This window comes from Equus caballus, chromosome 4 (assembly GCF_041296265.1).
Source record: "Equus caballus isolate H_3958 breed thoroughbred chromosome 4, TB-T2T, whole genome shotgun sequence".
Classification (NCBI taxonomy): domain Eukaryota; kingdom Metazoa; phylum Chordata; class Mammalia; order Perissodactyla; family Equidae; genus Equus; species Equus caballus.
The window spans coordinates 97,544,680-97,570,606 of NC_091687.1; the positions used below are offsets into that span (position 1 = coordinate 97,544,680).

General features: G+C 47.4%; 2 protein-coding genes across 2 annotated transcripts in view; one reads left to right on the top strand and one right to left on the bottom strand.

Annotated features, from left to right (window-relative positions):
* Nucleotides 1-8,694, top strand: part of TBXAS1 (thromboxane A synthase 1) — a 142,317-nt gene extending 133,623 nt beyond the window's left edge. The window contains exons 10-13 of the mRNA XM_001496553.7: nucleotides 471-562; nucleotides 4,336-4,473; nucleotides 5,926-6,088; nucleotides 8,448-8,694. Coding sequence (XP_001496603.4) covers nucleotides 471-562; nucleotides 4,336-4,473; nucleotides 5,926-6,088; nucleotides 8,448-8,522 — 468 coding nt within the window. The 3' untranslated portion in view covers nucleotides 8,523-8,694. The remainder of the gene's footprint in view (nucleotides 1-470; nucleotides 563-4,335; nucleotides 4,474-5,925; nucleotides 6,089-8,447) is intronic.
* A 3,552-nt stretch (nucleotides 8,695-12,246) lies between these two features.
* Nucleotides 12,247-25,927, bottom strand: part of PARP12 (poly(ADP-ribose) polymerase family member 12) — a 39,142-nt gene continuing 25,461 nt past the window's right edge. Inside the window, exons 7-12 of the mRNA XM_023639816.2 lie at nucleotides 25,762-25,903; nucleotides 22,870-22,966; nucleotides 17,721-17,796; nucleotides 15,753-15,883; nucleotides 14,707-14,858; nucleotides 12,247-13,413 (exon numbers count right to left, since the gene is read on the bottom strand). Coding sequence (XP_023495584.1) covers nucleotides 13,091-13,413; nucleotides 14,707-14,858; nucleotides 15,753-15,883; nucleotides 17,721-17,796; nucleotides 22,870-22,966; nucleotides 25,762-25,903 — 921 coding nt within the window. The 3' untranslated portion in view covers nucleotides 12,247-13,090. The remainder of the gene's footprint in view (nucleotides 13,414-14,706; nucleotides 14,859-15,752; nucleotides 15,884-17,720; nucleotides 17,797-22,869; nucleotides 22,967-25,761; nucleotides 25,904-25,927) is intronic.

Sequence of the window (25,927 nt, forward strand, 5' to 3'; positions counted from 1 at the left end):
TTGTGTTATTTTACTATTTGTCTTTTAACTTGACGATGTACCAATTACTACCTATGAGACCACCTCTCTGAGCCTCAGTTTCCTCCTCTAAGAGATGGGGGAGAGCTGTCTCACTGGTTTGCCAGGAAGATTAAATAAGGTAGTGTCTGTTTGTAGCCTGCGCATCATCAGCCATCAATAAATGCCAGCGCTGTTTTATAACCCAACTTCTCTGTGACACTCAACGACCCCCAAGTCCCAGGCCAGGCCTGCTTGTCTTCAAGAACATAGAACACCGTGAAACTTCAGCACAACAGAATACGTGCAGTGCTAATTGAAGACAATTGGGGTAGCATCGACTTTCCAATTTGCGGGGTCTCCATTTGAGTGTTTGCTGAAGTCGGAGCAGGACTCTGAAGTTAAGGGAAGAGAGAATGCTGTGTGACTGGGGCTAACCCGACATTCTTCCTTTGTCACCACCCCTCCATCAGACGGCCCCGGAGTACTGCAGCCTCCAGGAAGGACTGCCCTACCTGGACATGGTGATCAGAGAGACCTTGAGGATGTACCCCCCAGCTTTCAGGTATGCACACAGCCCCTGCCCTGCCCTGCACCCCAGGGTCCCTTCAGCATCATTGCTTGGGGGACTTGCTGGTCCTCAGTCTGTCACCACCTATGTTATCACTAATGCTGGACTCAAGCTCCTGGAGGGCAAGGTCTTGGCTTCTTTGTGTCCCCTGGGGCACTGGACATAAGGCCTTCCATATAGTAACCAGAGCAGTAAACATCTGGCCCATTTTCCTATATGTTCACCTTCTCAAGGCGCCACTGGTCTTTTCTTAACATGACCTTCCTCCCCAACCCAAGCCAATCTCTTTGGCCTTCTAGCCATAGATGGCTTCTGCCATTCCCCGTGCCCGTTCATTCATTCATTCAGCAACTATTTATTGAGCATCTACTCTGTGCCAAGCACTGAGAAATCAGCCATGTACAAAACAGATAAAACCTCGGCCCATGCAGCTGACAGTCCAGCAGGGGCACCATTCAAGGCCTGGGAGGTTCCTCTCTGCTCTCCAACAGCCCACACCTGCCCATCCTCAGTCCTCTGAATTCCGCCAAGACTCAGCACTCCAGGCATCTGACTTGGCCATGCCTCGCCTCTTCCTCCTTGCCTCTCCTCTCCCAGCACTTTTCGCTCTAACTAACTATGCTTCATTGTCTATTTTTGGACACTTTTCAACTGCTCTGCAACATTTCACCAATGCACATCCAGTCACACCAACCCGTAAGTGCCTCGAGAGCAAGAATCAGCTCTTCTGCTTCCTTCAAACTCCCCTGAAACGAGGCATCCCACAGAGCATGGGATCTGAACTCGGGTCCTTAGAGAATGAAACAGTGGCCAGATTTCAGGCTCCAGAAACAGAAGCAACACAAAGCACTGAACTGTGTATCATAAATTCCACTCTGCAGTTCTATAAATTAATATACCACATAAACCATATGGAGATACTTTTTGCCATTTTACAAGAGAAAATGTGAATGATTTGAAGGTATCTCAAAATTATATACGAAAACAAAAACATCACAGAAAGTGTGACTGTAGATACTGCCCAAAATGTTCAGACCCAGAGCGAATATAGAGAATTCCAGGAGCGTGAGTCAAATTACATCATCTCAGGTCTACACCGTCCTGGTCTCCTGGTCTGGGAGGAGCCGGCGGGGCCAGGGCTTGCGTTGTGGCTCTCCGGACGCCACCAGGAAGCCTGACTGCAGGTGCTCCCAGATTTCCTGGGGAGCTGCAGAGCAAACTGTCATCCAGTCCTTGTTTTTAAATGATTTATAACCAGCTTCCTTCCAAGGGAACTGTGGGCAGCTGCTATACATGTTAAAATGAAGTTCAAAATAAGACATTCAGTGATAAACAGCACAAAGGCCATCTAAAGGGAAGAAGCCTTCATGGGCCCCCAGAGATGGCCGATAGCTGGGGTCAGGCCCCAGTTGGTGGCTGAGGCTCCTGGCAGAGAGGGAAACCAGCTGAGCCAAGCCGTTGTGCTGTCTAGTGGGAGGAAAGTGTAGAAACTGCTCAAAGACACATGCTTTCCTGGATCTAAACTCAATCAAGAATTCACCACATGAGACCTTGTATAGATGACGTGTCGAGTGACAAAGTGGAGAGACTCTTCAACACCAAATGCTGCAGCCAGTTCTCCCTCAGACACTTCATAACCAGCACCGTAGAAAAGGCAGGCCGCGAAGGCACTGCTCTGGGGAAGCAGGAGGCTGGTGATCTCACTCAAGGGCAGACAGAAACTAGAGAACCTGGATGAATTTATTAGAATTCCCTCATGAAGTCACTGTAGTTCCAGTGCTAGATGATGAAGGAATGGGTCTAGACAGAAAGCAAGACAGTCTCGGCCCTGCTTTAGTTTGCTGTGTGACCCTTGGTGAGTTCCGTGCTGTGCTGTGCTGCTGTTTCCTGTGTGTTCAGTGGGCACGCACGCCTGCTCCGCCTGCCCCGCAGAAGCGGTGGAGGAGACTCATGGGAGACAGTGTGTGGACACGCCATACCCTCTAAGCAGCGTGCTGTCTAAGGTACGAGGCGAAGAGCAAGGAGTGCCAAGCTCCCAGGCGAACGCAGCTCCAGGATTGGGCAAGCCACGCTCTCCCGGGCCTCACCTCCCTCAGCATCTGCTCCACTGGTATTTTCAATCATATCAGCTGTGCTGATTTTGGTATCAAACAACAGAAGTGAGAGAGGCAAGCCATCAGGATTCTCACCCAGACAGGAGGCCAATTTGCTTCAGCCCACTCATAGGATTAGGGGGGGAATAGAGAGAAAGTGAGGATTTTATTGTTTTATTTTATTCTATTTTTTATTTTATTCTGTCATGACTTTAATCTCAGAAAAGCCTGTTGGATTCTCCCAAGCCTTGACACGGCTTGACTGACAGTCTTATCCATAAAAGAAAACTCAGAATGGCCCTCGTGGAAACCACAATTCCTGTTGAAGTGTTATTAATGTGAATCAGGATTCGGTGCAGCATAATTCAGCAGATTTTTCTGGTCTTGTATTCAGCCCAGCCACGCACAGAAGGGAAGTGTCTGCCCTTCCCCTTCCGGCTTTCAGGGGGTCTGGCATCCAGGACCAATCTATCCAGCAAAAAATGGGAAAGAAGGGATGTCAGGCCTAGCCTTGGTTGATCCCTTTAGAACTGAGGTTGTGAACTCAGACCCCCCAGCTGCCTGCTCTGATTTGAGCACTGGGGTTTTGCTGCCAGCCCCACGCACAGATTAACTGCGTTAATAGCTTGGGATCTGAATGGCGGTCCTACAGCCCCGGCCTTTCACGTTCCTGACTGTTACACGAAAGGTTCCTAACAGAGTGACGAATGCTGCAAGGACCCATGGGTTGCTCTTAATTTCTTTTACAAGTGGGAACAGGGTATAATGGTAATTAGTGTAATAATTTTATCTCCCCTAAGATATTTAGGGAAGCCCAGTCCTGCAGCTTAAAGTAAAAGCCAGCATAGATTATTTTTGATCTTTAAAATAATTATTTATTTTACCAAAATGATATGCTTATACTTAAAAAAAAAAAAAAAAAAAAAGAAACCCATCAAACAATACAGAAGGATCCAAAGAAAAAGTTGATACCCTTGGTCCCCTGCCATCCTCCACCCCAGTCCCATCCCTTAGGGGAGACAATAGTCTGAGTTTAGATATTCTTCCAGAAATTTTATATTCATATGCAAACATATATAGTCTAGCCTTTAAAAATAAAACACAAATGGGATTATTCCATGGCCATTTGGAAAATAAACAATCCGACCAGAGATTTTCCTCTCTATTAGAAGTTATCCATGGTGATGCAGACAATGAGTGGGGAACAGGTTTTCACCCAAATTTCCTTGAGGTAAAGCGGTGGGGGGGGGGGGGGGGGGGGCGGGCGGTGAGGGCAGTTTAAAGAGGCTTGACCGTGGCCGGGAAGACCAGAGCGGCCAGGGAAGCAAGCCCCGGCCAGAAGTAAGGCCTTCAAAGGCACCTGTGCGCCCCCAATGCCAGGCATACGATGGCCCTTCAGGCTTGATGCATGGATGGACCAAGGGATGGACGAATGCCTTTTCACTGAGGGCCAAGCGAGTCTAAAAGTCTAGAGACTGCAGGGTCTTGGGCAGTTAATGGGGTGGGGCTTGGTCACCATCCGGGTCACCCTGGGAAGCTGGTGGGGGCCTCCTGTCCCTCTGTCTCAAGCTGCATTCCACACTTCAGACTCAGACTCCATCTGCCCCACCACATTGTGAGCTCTCCTCGTCTCTGCTCTGCATCAAGGTGGGGGTGACCCGTGTGTCCCCGCAGGTTCACACGGGAGGCGGTGCAGGACTGTGAGCTGCTGGGGCAGCGCATCCCCGCGGGCACCGTGATAGAGACAGCCGTGGGCGCGCTGCACCACGACCCCGAGCACTGGCCGCGCCCCGAGGCCTTCGACCCCGAGAGGTGAGCGCTGGATCTTCAAATGGGCCACGGAGGGACACGGAGGGGGATTGGAGGTGGCCACCAGCTTTAGTAAAGTTGTCCTCAAAACTCAAAAGTCACGGCAATCAGACCTTCGCAAGGCATAATTTCTGAAGGGAACAATTGTACCATTTTAAAAAGCCCCGAGGGAATCCAGAGATTTAGCATTTCAGCAGCACTACATGCAAGTAACAAGGACATTTCAAATGGGTGTCCTCTGTTTGTTCAAGCCAAGAAACAGAACACGGGATTGTATTTGGGGTGTGCACTAGAAAGTAACAAAACATCATTTCCTTTTTTAAAAATTGGCACCTTTTCCAAAACAGGAGTATTGCCTAAATTTCTCAGAGATCCAGATAGGCCAACATGGGCAACCTGGATCCCCCCTCCGGTCCCCTACATGGATTTGGTCTATTGTCTAGGCTCCCAATTGAAAATGTCCGAGCAGGTATTCACAGCCCCTTCTCATCAGAATCCATGTATATCCCTTCCTCGCGTGCTCTGGCAAGGAGAGGGCCAGCCAGGCAGCAGCTGTGTTTCCACCTTTGGTGCCTCCAACTTCCTGTGGAACCAGCCCCAACTCTACAACCCGGTCACTGGGAAACCACGGGCAGTGGAACCTAGATAAATAATATTCCTTTGCGCAGCAGCTCCTGGAAATACGGGAAAGATCAAGCGCTATAAACACTGCAGGGCTTCCTGCGCGACCTTCGAAAACAAAAAGCGCATTAGTATGATATTGAAAAGGGTAGGTCAAGGGCTCCTTGGGCACTGAAAAGTCCAGAGGTAGTAAGAAGTGAGCTGGCTATTACAAAACAGTGGTTGTCACCTAGCTTTACTGTCACCGAAAACACGTGGCAAATGCTGCCATTTGACAGCAGAAGCGGCAATTCCTCCCAGCGGTTCATATATAGCAACCCCCAACGGTTCGAGTTTCACTGCTTGAACCAGAAGGCCAGTGCGGGCAGGGGAGACGGCTGCCCCGCATGGCATCGAGAGACAAACTGGCAGGACATGGCCTCCAGGGGGGCAGGTGCCCGGGGACTCTGCTTTGCAAGCTGGTGATGGCGATGGCGGGTGTCACCCTCTGGCCAACGGGGAAGTTGGAGCCCTGGGCGCAGGTGAGGGCGGTGTTTCTTTATGACTCTTTTATCCTGGATCACAGTGAGCCTGCAGGCTCATTAACAGCACAATGAAGTCCCCAGGAGGGGCAGGGTCGGTCAGCCGAGTCTTCGGAGATTTGCAGGACGGGAGGAGCGGGCAGGACCGAGGCTCCTGGATTAGCAACCACCAGCTCCCAAGCCTTCGGGACCCGCCCACGAGAAAACAGGATTCTGTGGCCCGCGGGGGGCGTGGCCTCGGGTGAAGGGGTCCCTCCGCCAGGCCCAGCGGCGGCGGTCCCGGGCCAACCCTGCCCGCGCTGCTGCCCCGCAGGTTCACGGCCGAGGCCTGGCGGCGCCAGCGGCCCTTTACGTACCTGCCGTTCGGCGCGGGCCCGCGGAGCTGCCTCGGGGTGCGGCTGGGGCTGCTGGAGGTCAAGCTGACGCTGCTCCACTTGCTGCGCAAGTTCCGGTTCGAAGCCTGCGCGGAGACCCAGGTGAGCCCCGCTGCTCCCGCCGCGCGAATTCCTTTATCTCTCGGCCTCAGTTTCTCGATCTGTAAGAGGGGGTTAATAACAAGAACACCTCCTACCTCTTCACGCCGTGGGAGGATTAAACGAGCCAACGAAAGTGCCAGATCAGCGCCTGGCGCATAACCCGAGTCTGCGTTAGCTATTAGTATTGTTCCCTGTACAGCAGGGCTGCGCCTCACGATGCTGTAGCTCTTCCTTCTCCCGCAAAGAGAACCCAGTAATCCTGCAGAGTAGGTTATATTATTCCCATTCCTCACATGGGGAGCTAAAATAAAGCTCAGAGAGGTTAAGTAACTTGCCTGAGGTCACATAGTTGAACTGCGGACTCCATGAAGGCAGGGACCAAAAGTCTGTGGAATTCATTGTTGGAGCCTCCAGCGCCCAGCTTAATGCCGAGCACTTGGCAAGTACTCACTCATTCATTCAACAGACGTTAATGAATAAATGAATGAAGAGCCCGAGAGTGAAGAAACTGGGGTTCGAAGCAGATCTTGCTCCTTCCCTAGCCCTCCCTCTTTCCTCTCCGTCTAGCAGCCTTTCTGCACAGTATTAGCTGTTCCCCACACGACCTGAACGTTGCCCCCCTCCAAGCCTCTGAGGAACCCCTCTGCACAGCTGCAGACCTGGATAGGAGGGCGTAAGGGGGCAGAGATAAGGATACAGTGACGAATGGTGACAACTTCTAGATTCAGAGTGGCATTGCCTCTGGGCAAACAGGGAGCTGGGGCAGGCTGCTGGTCTGGGAGGAGTAGTGAGTTGGGCTGGAGTACAAAAGATTGAGGTACTGGCTGTGAAAATGTCTGCCAAGTTCTGAGGTTCAAGGCTGGAGACAGGGAGGGGCAAAGTGGGAGCACAGAGCCAAACCAAGACAAGGAAGGAGCCGAGCGAGGCGAGCAGGTCCCCTGCCGTAGGTATTCCACGGGCGCAGGACTCTTCTTCGGGGTTTGTCTCATTTACCCTTGATCTTGACATGGTACAGCAGCCAGACCAATGTCCCAAAATACTGCTTTATGCCTGGCACTCCCCTGCTCAAGAACCAGCCGCGAGTCCCTGAGCCTGCTGGGTCCAAGGAGAGCTCATCTGAGCCAACTTTGCATTCCCCACTCCAACTTCCCACTCGGAGGGCGTTTCATCTGCTTCTCCCTGCCTGCTCTTCTCCCTGCCTGCTCGGGCTGCTGCCCCTACTTGGAATGTCTTCCCTCCCACTTCCCCGCCCCCAGTCTAATCCCATCCTTCAATTCCTTTGGTGTTCCCTCATATCCCAAAGTGACCCCTAAGAAGTCCTGTTCACACAGCTTCCCCTATTTGTAGCCCTACCCCAGTTATCGCTTCCTCCAGGAAGCCCTCCTTGACTTTGCCAGCCCCATTGACTTCTTTTTTTGAAGTCCAATGTGTTTCAAGTTTGTCTAGATCTGTGGTGTGTGATACAGTAGCCATGTGTGGCTATTGATATGTTAATGATAATCAAATAAAATCTAAAAGATTCAGCCCTTCATTTGAACTAACCACATTTCAAGGGCTCAGCAGCCTCGCACTTCTGGCTACCCCATGGGAAAGCACAGATCTAGACCAGCATGTTGCTTAGTTGTATAACTGTCTCCCGTCTGAACCATAGTTCTCAACGACGTCTGAAAAGCCCACAAGGCCCCAGCACCAAGGCCTGGTGATTCTTCTTTCCTTTAAAGGGTTCACGTCAGCCACTGAGCAGTTATGTCACACACAGCTCAAGGGGACACACTGCTTCTTGAGTAATTCTTTGGTTTTTCTTCCAAGTCCCCAGTCCACCATCCATCTGCCTTGTAATTTGGCCCTAAGGAAAGCTTTCTGGATGGCAGCGAGGCCAGACTACAGCATGCATGAGCAGGGAACAGCATGGGGCCGCTCTCCCCAAAGCCCCTTGGAAAGAGAGGGGCCTGCTCAGTTAGGCAGGGCACAGGGGAATGAGATGAGGGGAACTGAGAGTTTGAGGCTTTGCTCTCCACTTCCTGGTCATGTGAACTTGAGTTCAAGTCACTTGGCCACTCTGAGCCCCCATTTCTCATTTGCAAAGGGAGTGGCTCCAGCTCTTACACAGGCTTCCTGGGAGGACCTCACCTGCAGGATTTTATTGACTTGGGAGAGGGGGCGAGCTGGTGAGGCCCCCACACCCAATCCCCTCGGGGCAGCTTTGCGGCTTCTCAGGGTCCCGTGGAAGGCCTCTGCTCATTCCTAGCCCGTCCATCCCTCAGCCCAATTTCCACAACTCTGCTTCAGGCCCAGTTCCCAGGAAGCTTGCTGCAGGTATGGTTAACTGTGGCAAATATTTTAATTTCATCTGTTTTAGGTACCACTGCAGCTAGAATCCAAATCTGCCCTGGGTCCAAAAAATGGCGTCTACATCAAGATTGTCCCTCGCTGACACAGTCCATGTTATGAGGGCACTCCCTAATTCAAAGAAAACCTTCATGTGGAAATTAAGATTTTTGGAAAAACATCACTGAAGCAATTGAAAGGATACCTGGCATGCAAGTATAAAAGAGGACATTTACGTAACACTTCCTAAATGCTTAATAAATGGCTGTTGCACTTAACTTTGACTTTACCAATGGTGTCTGAACCACAGGTCCACCTCTCTCAATAAGGGATTGCTGATAAATAGGCAAAAATGTAGTTTTGACAAAACATATGAGAAGCTGGTGTTTTGAAGGAAGTCCTGGCCGTGGATGGAAGGAATCTATATATAGGGCAGGAGACAAGGACACTCAGGTGAGCTGTCCTGATGGCACCAGCTCGTGGGCCTTTTCAGCTTCTGGTGCATTGTGGTGTTTGACTTAATGACATCAGAAGCTCAACTTCAAAAGTGGCTCAAAAGCTTTATCATGCTTTGATTTTCCTAGGTAGGGTAATACCAACTTTATAATAAGCTCCAATGTGTAGAAAAGTGAGAGAGGCTGAAATGTACTTTCTCTTTTAAAGAGGATCATATCTTTCAATTTTGAGCAAAGAATCAAAATAGGTGAATTTTAGTACAAGTAAATATTGTGTCACTAAGAAGTTCAAATTCAACAAAGAACTTGCAAACTGAATCCCAAATCCGCCACCAGCAGCCATGTGGCTGTTGGTCTTTCCACGTCCCTCTGCCTCATTTTCCTCATCTGTGAAACAGGGAGGCTGACCTAGATCAAAGACCCCTTCCTCTGTTCAACATCTGAGCAGCATTAAGGGGCTGAATGTCGTAGAGGTAACAGAGCAGGGATCTGTGAGCACGGACACGGATGCGATACCAGAGGCTGACCCACCTTTAGAAAGTTAGGCTTTCAGGAGAGCTGGCAGAACAGGTTTCCACACATCCACGGCTGTGAATGTTGCTTTTGCTGTTTGATCCTCCACCGCTGCAGCCCAGAGCATCCCATGCTTCCCCCATAGCGCTTCCCGGAGCCCCCTTCTCTCTCTCTGGCCTCCCCAGAGGAGGGCAGCCTCATTCCCCAGCACTGTCCCAGACCTCTGAGAGGTCTGGCCAGCCCATCGCATAGCCTCTCCACGCCCTTACCGCTGCCACCTGCTCATCTCTGTGACCCAGCCCCTCCCAGATGCCTGGCCCTGGGGCTCAGACTCACTGGAGAAAACTATACATTCCTCTTCCTGGTGACCATCTGCCTCCCCTGACTGCCCCGCCCATCTCCTCCAATCCCTGACCCCGCTATGGCCATCACAGAACCTCATCCTGCAAAAGGGCCCAACTCTTAGCCCCTTGGCTTCCCTCTCCTTCTTGGTCCGGGTGGCCACCATCTTCAAATACAGCAGTGGGGCTTCCTCATGTACTAGACTCGCTGGGCTCCCAGCCATTCCAGTTTCAACTCACAATCCTTAGCTCTGCTTAAATCCCACTGTTCATGCCCAACACCAACTATACAGGGCAGGAAATGGCAGGAAACTGCACTGACAGGGTCCTCCACCAGACACTTCAGCTGTAACCCAAGTGGGTCTTCATAACTTTCTTGTCAACTATACACCCACACACTTGCCCTGGATCCCACTACCTCTTTGCACACAAGGTTCTGAGAGTTATGGTCATTTTGACTTCTCCTCATCACAATGCCCACGCCCTCCCGCACCCACAGGAACAACTTGCTGCAACCCCACCCCTGGCCACATAAACCCTGTTCTCCTCTCAAATTTCCAGTCCAAATAGTTGCTCTTCCTGACTTGCTTTCTCAAAGGTCAACAAATCCAGGGACTTCTGCAGTCTTCATAGCTTCCTTGAGTTTTCTGGAGCATTTGATCACCTCCCACCTCAGGTTCCTCTTGCCTTTCTTCCATCCATGTTCCCAAATGGACCATTCCTGCTTCCCACTTCTCAGCTCCCAGCAGCCAGATGGTTAAAAAGTATATGATCTGGGGAGATGAACAGACATTTCTCCAAAGAAGATATACAGATGGCCAATAGACACATGGAAAGATGCTCACCATCACTAATCATCAGGGAAATGCAAATCAAAACTGCACTAAGATATCACCTTACACCTGTTAGAATGGCAAAAATAACCAACACAAAAAGTGACAAATGTTGGAGAGGTTGTGGAGAAAAAGGAACCCTCATACACTGCTGGTGGGAATGCAAACTGGTGCAGCCACTATGGAAAACAGTATGGAGATTTCTCAAAAAATTAAAAATAGAAATACCTTATGACCCAGCCATCCCACCTATCCAAAGAACTTGAAATCAGCAATTCCAAAAGTCCCATGCACCCCTATGTTCATTGCAGCATTACTTACAATAGCCAAGACATGGAAGCAACCTAAATGCCCATCTACTGATGATTGGATAAAGAAGATATGGTATATATATACAATGGAATACTACTCAGCCATAAAAAAGACAAAATCGTCCCATTCAGAACAACATGGGTGGACCTTGAAGGTATTATGTTAAGTAAAATAAGCCAGACAGAGAAAGACGAACTCTCTATGGCTCCACTCATAGGTGGAAGTTAAACATAGAGACAAAGAGAATTGATTGGTGGTTACCAGGGGAAAGGAGGGGTGGGGGTGGGCACAAAGGGTGAAGTGGTGCACCTACAACATGACTAACAATAATGTACAACTGAAATTTCACAAGGTTGTAAACTATCATAATCTTAATAAAAAGTTAAAAAAAAAGTATATGATCCATTCACTTACATTTAAGACTTAGCAGGCAAGCACCTGATTTAACGGTTCTCTCTGACACCCCTCTGCCCCCCACCTACACTGTAGTAGGACCAATTACTTAACTGAAAAGCAATGAATGAAATCTCAGTATTAGGATGTGGCAGAAATATTTTGGGGGCTCTGAAAAATCATACCATATACAATTAGGTGACCAGCCCTGCTGGGAGGTAGTATTTGTTGCTTCTTCATTTTTCTGGTCATTTAACTCAGTTCTCCTCTGGCTTGATTAGCTGACCTTGTGTAAGGTTCCAGATCACTCCCTACGCCTGTTCCAAAGATGGAAAAACTAAACAGCCTTGGATCTGAGAACTACAGGACAAACCAAGTGAAGTGGAGGCATCGAGTGGAGAGTGGACACACTGTTAGGAAGGTGGGGGGATGGGCACAAAGGCTGCTGGTGAGGAGAGAAGCCTGGGGCTGAGGACTAAACCCAGGGCCAACAGGTAGAGCCACTGGGGAGGGAGCAAACGGCCTCATAACATGAAGCCACCGTGCCAGCCCCTCTGCTCCCAGTCCAGAGCCTACCAAGGCCCAGCAGAGAGATTCCAATAAATTCCTGGGGTGGAAGACATGCACAGAACACATCCACCCCCTCCGTATGCACAACATACTTTGCTCAACGGTGAACCTGGGTTTTGTGGGGCTTAGAATTTATATGAATTGGGGGAAAGAAAAAAATACAAATATGTAATGTCTGCAAATCTAACTGAAACATATGATCATGTGGCCATATAGTTAGGGCCCCTCCTAGGGCTGGGGGAGGGGCCCCACAAGTGAGGGGCCCTAAACCCTCAGCTTCATTGGCTTCATGATAAATTCACACTCAGCCCCAGGGCAGTAAAGGGGGCTCTGTTATATCCTGACACCCAAAAAGTGCCTGGGTAGTGGGTGCTCAATAAACAGATGTTGAAGAATGAGCTGCAGTCATCACCTACTTCAGATAAATATTTTTATTTCCATACTCTGTTGTGACATTTGCAGCACAGGTATTCAAGTCTCGCAGGGACATAAAACCCATATTCAGAGGGTATCCAGTGCACTTAGGAGATGCAGGAATGGCATTCATGGGCCGAGCCCAGAGGTCCTCAGGGGAGCCACTCATCCATGTCACTGGCCAGGGTGAATGTGCTTCCTCTGGGTTACACTGACCCCCAAAAGGACAAAGGGAAACAAACAAGGACTCAGTGACATCACACAATAGCCACATGTTCTAACAAGGTGATATAAGGGCCAATTCCAAGGCCAGAAGCCCAGGAGAAGCGGCAGAAGAGCTGCCTGGACCAGAGCCAGAGCAACAGCCACAGTGATGGTGCCTCCCTAGGCCCATGACATAGGTTTTCCTGGATTGATTGAACTGTGTCATTCTGACAAGAAAATAAAACAAGATGCCATGGAGACCATGAAAAACCAAATCACTGGAGAGACAAACTCTTAAAAATTAAAACCAATCCATAAAACAGTACCTGAAAACTCTGTGCCTGGCGCCAATCAGCAGCAAAGTCAACAAAGAGAGTAAAAAATAAAATTTCAACCCACTAGTAAAAAGCAATAACAGGCTCATGTATAATCACTACTAGTTAGTAGTCCACTAGCAAGCCCAAAAGTGACTTAAAAGTGAAAACCATTATCAGCGAGAGATTAAGAATGTAACTTCATCGAGAAGTCAACAAACAGTTCATTAAAAGTTTTTCGTTTAAAAAAAAAAAAAACCCTTTCCAAATAGCTATTTCAAGGAAGATAAGCCTGAAAGGCATAAAAAACATCCTCCGGTGCTCACTACCGGCCACCAAAGAAAGATGCCAAGGAGAGCAGGGTAGAGGCCCCAGGCGTAGGCTTGTCGGAGGTGGTGTACTGGATGACATACTCCGGATAGACCTGGTGTTTCTCGAAGACCACGAAGATGGAGGGGTCAGACATGCTGTTCACGCAGCTGTCGTAGAAGACATTGCTCTGGCCTCCCTTGGCTGGGGGGCGGAGGAAGGAGGAGCTGCCTCGGGTGAACTCGCCCACCAGCACCCGAGCCAGAAACATCAAGTGGGACTTCATGTCAGGTTTGCTGTAATGGTGAGAATATGCGGCGTCTCGGGCAAAGTAGCTCCCTGCAAGGATACGCACGGGCTCAGCTGGGCGCTGGGAGGACAGCTCACAGCTGGGAAGGGGAGGCTCCACCATCCTGTGAACCAGGCAATGCCAATGGCCTCCACTCCTCCATCACTGTATCTCCCTTCCTCCTCCTTCTCCCCTTTCTCCAGCCTTTCCCTTGTGAAGGGCATCAGAGGGGACACCAAACTCTGAGGCAGAAAACTCCTTTCAAGTTCCGGATCTGTCACTCAATTCCTAATGGTTTCTGGGCATCTCACTACTTAACCCCTTAAACCTCAGCTTCCTCAGCTATAAAATGGGGCTGTCATGCCCAACCTCATAGGGTTGGAATGGAAAGTGACTAAGATCCCATTTATGGAATCACTGTAGAACTGGCAACCCAATGTGTAGAATTATGAACCTTGTCAAATGGGAACCTGAGCTGGAAGCTGCCACCTATACATTCGGATTCACAACCTACTGCCGGCTCTTGTCCATCTGGAGCCCACAGCCATCACCACATCAGATCAAGTTTAACTGATGGACAAGCGATGGGACTGGAATAGGAACTGCTGATTGCAGTATCACATCACTATGAGATTTCCTCAATTTAGTAACCATGTCATGGTTACAGAAGATAATGTCCTTGTTCTTAGCAGGTGCTAAAGGGTGAAGGAGCAGGATATATGCCACCTACTTGCAAATGATTCAGAAAAAATAGATGGGGGGTAATAAAGCCAATGTGGCAAAATGTTAAAACTGATGAATCAAGGTAAAATTTATGCAAGAGTTTTTTTATATTATTCTTGCACCTTTCCAGTGAGTTTGAAATTATTTCTAAATAAAATTTAAAATTAAGAGACAGGAAAACACTCAGATAACTCACAGCCTGCATGACATATTCACATAAATGTTATCGGAGGTGTTCGGATTTCTATTCTAATGAAAGAGTGCAGGCACAGTCTGGGGACCTGGCACAGGGCTGAAAGGCACCCCTTTCCTCGCCCATCCCGTGCTCACCATCTCCCAGGGCCTCTCTCCACAGGGACACAGGCCCTATCAGGGAAGCAAACCCCAGCGTAAGCAGGGCCACCCCTGCTCCGACATTGGGGCAGGCTCCTGAATGCATGCGGAGGAGTGAGTGAGGGTGTGGCCAGCCGGCACCCCGCAGAGTGCCAGGGGGCCATTCCTCACTGAGTTTGAACTGGCTCATTACTTATACTGGCTGCCCTGAGGCCCTCCATCCATTTCCTTTAAAGCGGTTTCCCAGGCCCCGGGCAGCAAGGCTGGGTTCTGGCCCTCACACTTACCCTTGCCATAGGATGTGCCATGAAGACCACAGACCCGCCAGTCAAAGTTCTGCTGACAGATGGCGTCGACGAAACTGGCGCTGGTGCCATGGAACAGCTGCCTCTCATCCACAGTTTTCCCTCCATTTCTCTTCTGCATCTGCCCTTTTTGCCTAGAATCATGGGAGAGGAATGTGTGCTGGAAGCAGAAAGAGCTTGCTGCCAAATCCAGGCTACCCAACCCAAGAAAACACATTTTATTAGAAGTGTCATGACACTAGGAGATGTGGGTCCAGACCCATGGGACTCCAGCCACGGGCCAGGGAGTAGGAAAGAAGGTGGAGAAAAGCAAAGGGAAGCCTTTCCTTCCACAGCTCTAGGCCTCCAGCAGCTCCTTGAACTCCTAAAGCAGATGAGCCCTTAGAAGGCAAGGGTGTTTCTTCCCAACCACCACACTCCCATGTGGAGCTTAGCCACAGAAGCTGGAGGATGCTGTCGGTGGGGGCCATCCTTCTCCCCTCTCCTGTAAGTTACCCTGATTTCATCACTGGGCCCAGAGTACAGATGACACTGCTCTAACCTCTTGTGGGGACAGATCAACAGAACCCCAGGCCCGCCATGACCTGCTGTGGATGTCCTCCCCACATGGACAAGTGCCTGGGTACCCAAGCACATGCCAATCTTCAGGCACAGAAATAAGGCCCCTGTTCTCTGGCTGTCAGGATGCTAGCTTATGTGCCCAGGGCTAAGGGTGTGGGTGGCTTGTACTTTCCCATCTCCTTGATCTTCAGGTGGGAAGGCGGAGTGCAGAAGTGTGAGTGCTGGCTTTGTCACTAGAGAAGCCTCAGTTCCCTCTGAAGGGATATGTCAGGACTAAGCTAAAAAGATGACAAGATGGACAGGAAAGCAAGGACGCAGGTCCCGACTGCAGCAGCACTGGGCAAGCAGTGGCTGCTATCTCAGGGTGTCCCGGAAGCCCAGGGCACCTTTGGTAAGCAACTAGCCTACCGTGTATGTGTCTGAGGGGACAGAGTCACCAGCCCACCAACAGCAAGCCCCCAACGCACCACTGGTAGACTTCCCAGAGGGCGAGGTTCTGGACTCGCTCGATCTTCTGAATAAAGTAGAAAGGCAGCGTGCAGTTAAAGAGGTTCCAGACCTTCTGATACTCCTCTGAGGAAGAACTGAGGGCAATCCTCTGCAAGGGGCAAATATTTTTACCATGTTATCATCCAAGTATGGAATCCCTTCCCAAGATCAATTCCTTCCCAAGGCTGCTCATAAAATGTTAGAACTGCAGAAGGAAGAAAACCCAGACAGTGATGACCACCCTCCCCCTTGTTGCAGGGTGTACTGTCTCCAGGAGCAGGATGTGTGCAATCTATAGTCACTTCCTTCTTATTCACTGTGAGACCACTGGAAGGACAGGATGTGAGGCTTATGCCAGTACCATCCTGCCTATCCCTTCTTCTGACCACACAGGTGGCAAATCACATAGTCTACAAGACCACAGAGTCAGTGTCAATAAATACGGAATGCACACATTTGGTGGGGAAGGGGCAAAGCCGTCAAAGCAGCTTCGGGCTCATGAGCAGCAGTGTTGAGGGAGAGGCCAGGCTGGCAGACGGGCAATGCAGCAACTCAGGAGCCTGGCCGCTGCGTCCCTCCCAGCTGAGCCCGCATCTTCCTCAGTGTCTCACTCTGGGAAACGGCAAAGCCCCTGACCAAGAACAGCTGACCATCACAGAGTGACAATCCACAGGACACCTGCAGCCCGCACCTAACCAGCCTCCCTGTTCCTGGCTCCAGAAGGCTTGGCCCAATGACAGCCTGTTTGGGGATCTCTAGGGAGTCCCTCTATACCATCTCCTTCCCCACACAAAGCACAGCCTTATAATAACCAACTCACCACCCCACCAAAGACTCTAAATGATCAGGGCTCAGTGTGAATGTGCATGGGTCTCTGCAACTCAAGTTCTGACTCTTGGTTTCCCTGCTCCCATCCCACAGAAGACCCCCAAGCTCCTCTCCCTCCGGTATGGAACCAGCCCTGCCCCTCCCAGACTAGAGACTGGCAAGGGCTCCCACACCCATCACAGCCTGCAGCTTGGCCCATGACCACGGCGCTCCACAGCACAGCCCTGACCTCTCGCCTGCTCTCCTGCATCTATACATGTACCTGAGACACCCTGTGTCCTGACCTGGGCTCCTTCCCCATTTGGTTTCTACCAACCTGTATGTTCTTCCCCCATCTCTGCCTGTACAAGCACCAGCCATCATTTAGGTGTGGACCCAGGGACACCTGCCCTGATCCTCTCAATATGGTCGCCTCCTCCTCTGAAACCTGAGGGCTGCTGTGTGAACCTGCCCAGTCCTTCGCATGTCCTGCTGCACTGCTGGGGTGTGAGTGTGCTTTGTACAACTTGACAAGATGAGTCCTCCCACAGCAGAGACTGTCATGTTGTAAAAACCAGTTTGCACAGTGGCGGGCAGGAGGCCAGCTGTCAGAGGTCAGTCCAAGAGCCCCACACAGACGGGCAGCATCAGACGTTGGCCTGAATATTCTACCAAACTCAGTATAGCTCCCATCAGCTGGCAGAGAGGCTAAATGAACTGTTCAATTGACTATTCCTTTTTTTGTCATCTAGTATCTAGCACCTCCCCCTCCAGATGTCCCTCACCATACTCAAATCCTCCCCTGCTTTCTTTTCCTTTCCTTGCTTAGTAAAACTAATATTTATTGGGTAAGCAGCTCTTAAACTCCTTTTTTCTGCCCTTTCCAGAAAACTTCCAGCTTGCTGTCCTCCATCCACAATACATCCTCTCCCGTCAGGGCCACAGCCATCTCCTGTGTGGTCATCGAGGCTTAAAATCCCCAAGACCTGAAAAAACGCAAAACCCCCCCAACACCTCTGCCCTCCTCCCTGAGCCCCAAGTGCACAGCTTCTTCAGTGGTGGAGGAAACAGCACAATTGCTCACACTCACCTCTGTCTAAGAAGCCCCCTCCCCAGCCTGAGGCAGCGTGATTCCATACCTTAAAGCCGGGGTCCGGCAGGGCCGAGGGGTCCCAGTGGGCTGGGATGCTCTTTGGGCCTGGAAGCTTGATGCCGCTACAGGATATAAGCAAAAACACTGAGACGTTTTGTTCTCAGACATAAGCATATCTATCATGGGTGGCCTCCACATCTTGAGTCTCAGCATATCATTTTGCAAAAGTGGGGAAAAGGCAAGGAAGCACATAACCACACTAGCTGCCACCTGAGAGCACTTGCATCTTTGCCTGTGTGGCCAACACTGAAACAATGAGGCATGAGGGATCCCTTTCTCACCTGGATCCCATTTCCTGCACAGAAGGGAGAGAGCATCTGATAAAGTAGCACAAACCCTTATCCACAATCTTATTAAAAACAGCCTCGATGAAGTGTAATTGTATTCAAAAATATTTTTAAAAACATAAAATTGATGTCAAAACTCATTTGGCAACATAAATTTGACTTAAACTGCTAAGAGGCTATTTGTGATCATTATATATCCTTCTTAAAGTGACTACGTATACTTTTTACTGCAGAAATATTAGCATGTTCAATTACAGGGTGTCATATAATACAAACACCACATGATCTTTCTAAAAATAAAAATAAATAAATATAAACTGAGTTCTAAAAGATATGTGGCCCAAAAGGTTTAGGAACAAAGACTGTGAAGCTGTAATTCCAAATCATTCCTACTCCCTTTCAGAATGCTCTGTTCTTCCTACATTAGATCTACCTTCTGTTTCTGCTGGCATGAGACATGTACCTTCATCCTAAGCCTCAAAGAACTCCCACAAATAACTTTCCTAGGAAAATGGCACAGTTTAAAAATAACTAAGCAAGGTCCCACAAGCAAGAACAGCCAGAAACAGACCCATGAAGACTTAAGATGCTGAAATTATCAGGCAGATTATAAAACAACAACTATTCTATGTTTAAAGAAATAAAAGAAAAAATTTTAAAACATATGCAAGGAAGAGGAAACTATAAAAAGACCTGAAAGGTTTGAAAAAGAACCAAATACAACTTGTAGAAACGAAAAACACAATCCTTGATAGTAAAAATCAACAGACAGGCTTACTAGTAGATCAGACCACCTGAAGACAGAATGAGTGAGCTGAAAGATATGGGAAGTGAAATTATCCAGAATGTGGCCCACAGCAATAACAAGATGGAAAACGTGGAGAGGAAGCTGAGATGTGGAGAAGCGAGTAAGAAGGCCTGAATCTGCTCAGAGCCTAACTGAAGCTCCAAAAAGAAGAGAGAGAACAGGGTGGAGGCAATTTTCAAAGAGAACTAATGAGACACACCAACTCACAAGTTTAAGAAGCCCAAAGACTCTCCAAGAGGATAAACAAAAATACCCACCCAGACACACCACAGTGAAAGTGCATATCACCAAGACAAAGAGAAAGTCTTAAAAAGTAGCTGGGGGAAAAAAGAGTGATTCTAGAAAAGCAGCACCAGTTGGACAGACAGCTCATTTGCCAAAGCAGCAATGGAAACCAGAGGACAGCAGAGTGATATCTTCAGTGTTCCAAGAGTGAAAATATCTTTCAGGACTGACAGCAAAATACAGATGTGAGTAATTTTAAAATAAAGTGTGAGTAAATTTAAAATAAAATAACAGGGTCCCGTGAAGTTAAAAAAAACAAGTTGCAAGGAAGGTAAATGGAATAAAAGTAAATGAAGGACCTTATATTAGTTGATAGGAGGGCAAAGATATTGACTGACTTACACCTAAGTGAAGAACACATGTTATCATTTCTAGTGTGGCCTTTTAAAAAAATAGTAATACTAACTGCCAAACAAGTAGAGGGGGGAAAAATGAAATGACAAAAAATATCTACAAGAAGGTAAGAAAAGAAAAAATACGACCCAATCACATGAATAAAACATTTTCACAGAGGATGGAATGATAGTAAGGAACTAAACCAGATACGTGATGTGTAAATGTTGTCTCAAACTTTACATGAAACTCCTGTATTATGACTTCTGAACATGGAAATCATACTCTATGACCCTGTTAATTGTGTAAAGAGAGAAGCTGTTTCTGAAGGTGACCCACCCTATGAGTCCTGGTTGGCCATGGAGGCCCAAGCAGACTTGCCTGCTGGAGTTATGACAACCAGCTACTGCCATACGAGTCAGAGGGAAGAACCGAGCACTTCACTGCACATAATACGTGCGACTCTAAGGTTACGGAGAGGGGAGATCCTCAGTTACTCATACCTTAGTCTGAATTTGACCAAAATAATCACATTTATTTCTGATGTATGGTATCTGCTTGTGGTCCCCTGAAGTCTAAGTTAGAGAGATGAGAAGAGATCCAGTCTCATAAAGACGACAGACAGATTTTTCCAAACTGTGCCTAGTTTAGGCTCTGGATAGAGAAAGAATCAAAAATAACTTCCAGAAGTAGGAGCAGTCACAGTTAACCAAAACTCTAAATCCAGAAGCAATACATAGAAGAAACTGATACATTTAGCTAAAAAAATAAAATAAAAAACAAGTATTTCTGCATGGCAAAATATTTCATAAACAAAACCAAAAGGCAAATAACAAACCAAGAGAAAATATTTGCAATTTATATAAGAAACCGAGGGCTGATCTCCCTAATCGATGAAAGGCTCTTAATATATAAGAAAAATGCCAAAAAGTTGATAGAAAAATGGACAAAAACACAAACAGTCCACAGAAAAAGAACAGCGAACGGCCGTTACATGTTGGGGAAAAAGCATTAAAGCTCACTCATGAGAGACAGCAAATTAAAATACACTGAGAAACCCTCTCCCACCAATGAGAACGGCAAAAGTCCAAGAGCCTGACGACTCGCTCTGGCAGGAAGGCCGAGGGAAACAGGCACCTCATGCGTCCTGGGGTATGTGCATGACCCCTGAAGAGGAACCAGCACTTACCTTCTAGGTCTCTAACCTGATGACCCACCCCCACGAATGTGAAACAGCACAGACAGCAGATGGCCCACTGTGGCATTACACTTGTAACAGCAAAAGACTGAAACAACGCAAAACATCCTCCAGAGGGGACAAATTAAATAAACTATGGGATGGACATGTGATGCCGAACCATGAAAACAGAAACAGAATTCTGAAGACTTCAACATACTGAAATGGCGTAATTATTTTTAAGTGAAAAAGAAAAGGTACAGAACAGTACATATAAATGTTACCTTTAGTGCAAGAAAAGCGAAATAAGAAAACACTTATATATATGCATTTGCTCATTTTTACAAGAAGAAACATAGTAAAGATAAACTAGAAACTAATGAAGATGGTCACCCACCATGGAAACCAGGTGGAGCCAACAGGGAGGAGGATACTGACTACTGAGTATACCTTTTTCTATAGTTGAGACATTCAAATCTGTAAATTTTTTATATGTAGTCAAAATTAAATTTTAATTAAAAAGAGAAATAAGACATATTTAGCTTCAAGGAAACAGGGAGGGGCAACCCCAGGACCTGACTCAAAAGGCACTTGATGTTCTTGGATTGATAATACCTTTCCCCTCTAGCTTGTACCAACTCTTCTTTAAATGACCTTGCCGTGCTCCACAAACACAGCCACTAAAGTCCCTCTGTGAAACTGTAAAAGAACCAGCAGCAACACTATCAGTTCTCCGTGAAACAGAAATGAGCCAGACTTCTCCAGCTAATGGAAGGTATAGCCGGCGAACAGCAACACTGGCTAAAGCCCAGCACAGGCTGTCACACAGGACTGTAACGGGCACTCTGGTATCTCTCACCACCCAGGCTGCCCTCCCCCATTACGTGGCTGTGTGGTTTGGAGGGAACTGACCCCTCCCCCAGCCCCAACCCCATCACTCTTGCCCCAAGCCTGAAACACTCCTGGTTCAGAAGGGGTCTGATTAATGCAAAGCTCAAGAATTTGTCTTCATCAGCTGCAGAAGGGCCTGGGCCCTCTCCTAAATGCTTACAAGGCCTACCCTAGTGGCCCTACCCTAGTGGCTCCTGGCAGCCATCCTGTGACATAAGGGAAGGATGAAGCTGGCCCATGAGTGCCTGCAGCATCCATTTTTGGTTTTACAGTATTCCATGATATTCAAGTACTGAAATACATGGGTTTTTATTGGTGTAATTCCATTATTTCAACATTTAAAAAAATTTAGGTCTATGACTCAATTATCCACCTGAAAACATAAACTGATAAGCTGGTTTCAGGTCTAGCCTGGCTTGCAGATCACAAGCAGCCTTATAATTATGTATTACAAAGCTTCCACCCACAGGAATAATTCTCTCCCTGGTCAGAAGCCTTTCCCAACTAATGGAACGTGAATAACAGTAGTCAAATTGCTACAGATGAGACTGCACTGGAACTATCATTCATTCATGATGCAAAGAGGAACCTAAAATGCTTTGTTACAACCAAAAAGCATGAAAAAATCTAACTCTACAAACAAAACAAACAAACAAATAGAAAAACCCAAAGAACTGTTTAAAAGATCTCCTCCAAGTTATAAAACAAAAGATACAATCACTTGAAGATGGAAACAGAGGGAGAATATTAGGACTTAGATGATTACTATTTCCTTGCCATTCTCTAAGTTAGTCTAAAGTCAGACACAACTTTTTTGGCTTCTGGAAAAGCAAGAGAACATCTTCATGACTCAGTAACACTACTGGCACACCTAAAATATCTAATTACGTGATTTTTTTTTTCCAGTGTCTTGGTGTTTTTTTCCTTTATGTTGTGTTTGGTTTGTCACTTTAATGTTTTATTAATTGCATCTGCATCATCAGAATGATAATACATCTAACACCTTTTTATAAATTTACATTATATTTCATAGTTTTATAATACATGCTAATATTTTTCTATTTGAAATGTGGTAAGTGTACATTGATTTTCCAGTCTCATGAATTCTCAGTCCCTTTATAGAACACGGATATTAACACAGCACTTTGGTGTTGAGTGAAGGAAAGTTCAGATATACCTGGAGGAGGGCGGGGCACAAAATACTCTGAGACAGAGAGTGCTAGAGCATTCAGTTACACGGCCAACAAACCCCGTTTAATGTTTCAGCTAGTCTGGGTGGGTTTTCTGTACTTGCAGCAGAGCACATCCCAAATGACACACATGCTAAGTAACACGTGCCCCAAATGACACCTACCAGGTTCGTTTCACTTTCACATCCTGGGGAGACACATATTTGGGTCTTCGGCAAACTTTTCTGACTGTACCATAGACCAGGTTTTTCTGAATGAAGGCTGAGAAAAAAAACCATTTACACGCACAGGATGACAATGTTTTATAAACACAAATTAAATGGGCTGGCAATCTAATCCAAATGTGTGAAGCCCAGAATCAGTCTGCTAAACATAAGGCAGTTTTACACATTTCAAATATTCATAAAGAAAATAGGTATCCTTAGGAGACTGGGTTTAATGAATAGATGAATGATTAGTAATTGACATATCAATTATACATGAGCGCTTTTAAATTGTTCTTTCCAATCTTGTTTAAACTATTATTTTGCTTAGCAATTTTTCCCAGCTTGGATATAAAAAAGCTTCAGCCCAGTCTGAGACCAAATTACCACATCTTGAGCTAGTGGGATTTAGAGTTAATATAATAATTTTACTCTTAAGACTTTTTTTTCTTAGTTTCACTAAGCTGACTCTATAGCAGTATTTCTCAACCGTTTTAAACCTGCACCACCTTTAATAAACAAAATTCTTGCTCCACACCCACTCCCAAGCTCCTCTGATTTATCCTGGGCGGGGGGGAACACTGCCCCTTAAGTTAAAAAGTCAGGAATACCCACAAGTTAGATTACATGTCCCCAACCACCAGGAAGACCTTGTCAAGTCTTACTTTTTTGCATTTAGAGTATAAAAATTTTTTTTATTTAAAAAACATTTTCATATTAATTTGTAGACGTCTATAACTTACCTTACTGCATTTGAGCATATACTTCATGATCACCTAGGTGGTGTATCTTGTGCTGTAGCCCACATGGTCAACAAGAATGGGCACTCCTGGGGGGTCCTCCACATTCTAATCAGGAGCCCATAATCCAGACATGGCTACCACAACCCCTTCTGTTACCCACCACTCAACCTCCCATCAATATTCTGCTAATTAGCATACTAATGGATTTTTATTGGTCTGTTCACTAACACTGTGATGAATCTCAAATGGCTCTCACTGGTGAAATTAAAAGTTTTCAAGATATATAGACCGGCTAAATGTATGTGAGACCCATTCCCTACTCTCCCATGGACAGGGTAAAGCGAAGCTTGTTCCCTAACTTCCCCCTAAAGAAGATACACTAGGCTAAGTCCTTAAACAAGTCCTGACCTTGGGGATTCTGCCCCTCTGATGCCAACTAACAGATGTCAGAATTCTGCCTCTGGAATCTTGGCATTTGCCTTGAATGACTCTTTTGGGACAAGAGCCCTAAGAGGACAGAGCTGAGTCTTCCCCAATCCTACAGAACAAGTCATTTGGCCTGTTCTGTGTGCTTCTGTACTTACTTCTTAATAAATATTTAGTTACTAAGTGTGGGTGGCAAATTTGGGTCTGAGACTTGCTGTCACTATACCTAGTAGTGAAGTTGGGAGAAAAGAAGCTAACTTATCTCAAACTAGTTCTGTGGCTACTGTTATCCACCACCAACAAAAAAAGAACTGCCCATCCAAGGGTAGGTCTGTCTGCGGTGAACACACATTTCCTGCAGTTTGCAGTAAACTGCATGCGTGTGCTCTTCCCCAACCTCCTCCTGACTTATGTCCCCTGGGGGTGCTGTCTAGGTTGAGAATGGTAAAGGCTGCATACGACATTTCTGGTTTATTTGTTTTGATATTTGCCACATACTTAAAAGAAATATTTCTAACTGTTGTCGGCAGCAGTCAGATAGGTGCCAGTTATGTCCACTTGAACTCAGGACTGCCCTGAAGGTCATTAGTTCATGTGTCCCTCATTGTCCTCTGTAGTGCACTTGCGTTTATCAGACTGTGGACTGCAAACCACCTCACACATACTTGGCCTTCTCCAGCAGATGCTGAAGGCTGGCAGGCAGCTCTCACTGCAGAGTAGAAGAAATTCCAGGTTCTCTGAAGGGCACACCGAGGGGGCAGTGATTCCACATTAAGCAAAACCACAAGCAAAACCAACTGGCTAAAAGCAGGCAGGCAAAGTAGGTTCAGGATAATTCACCAAAGACACTTTGCTGCCCTCCAAATAGAAGGTCCCCAGGAATAGAGAAGACAATAAGCTGGGTTTAAAGGAAGGCCCACTTAATTCCCTTAAAAAGTGCTGAGCATTCACAAGGATTCCATGTGAATTTAAAGGCAAAACTGAATGGAACAAGACTGGACTGATAAATCCACGTGAAAACGGCTTAAGAGAAGCCACAGAAAAACTAAAACTTAAAAATCCTCACAAATTGGTCACTGGAAGAACTGGCCAAAGGGTGTTTGGCCTGTTTCTGTCTGTCTATCAAGGCAAGCAGGACAAGTCATTTAAGGCCCAGTTTCAAGACACCACGAGCACATGAAAATCCGCTCCCTAGCAGCTTTTAATTACAGCGTGTGTATACCACGTGTTTAACCTGGCAGTCCATCTGTGCCGAAGACGCCTACAGAAAAGATATTAATGCTGTCCCGTGGGGAGGGACAAGCCTGAGCTGCACAGCAGAACTGCTGATACTTGTCAGGGACTGAGGTTAATCCTCAGACACAGAGAGACTCGTCCATGGCCTAAAGGACAACCACCACTGCGCACGTGCTGACCCTCCACGCTTTGGGCTCCTATCCCCTCCTCAGGGTCCTCTCTTCTCACTCCCCCAGGCAGCTTCTCCTCCATCCCACTGGGCTGGCATCATCTGTTTTCAGGGCCATCTCCCTTCCAGAGGGGCAGTACTTTAGGAGCAGGGACCACCCCTCCCTCTTCTTTCCTGGCCCTCAATGTGTATACAGAGCTTCTCCAGGGTTAATGTGGAAAAGGCAGAGCCAACAGATGGCCAGGCCCTGCTGGGAGAGGGCAGTGGGTCAGGAAGTACCTCTGAAGTCTAACTCGTATTTGTGCTTTCCGGCCTGGAACTTCAGAGTGGCTGCCTGGGCGTCAGACCCCGACGTGCAGTAGGCCAGGTAGGCCTTCTCCAAATCGCTGCTGCTGACGTTAGTCACGGGGTGCTCCATGCCCTGCAAGGAAAAATCAGATACTTC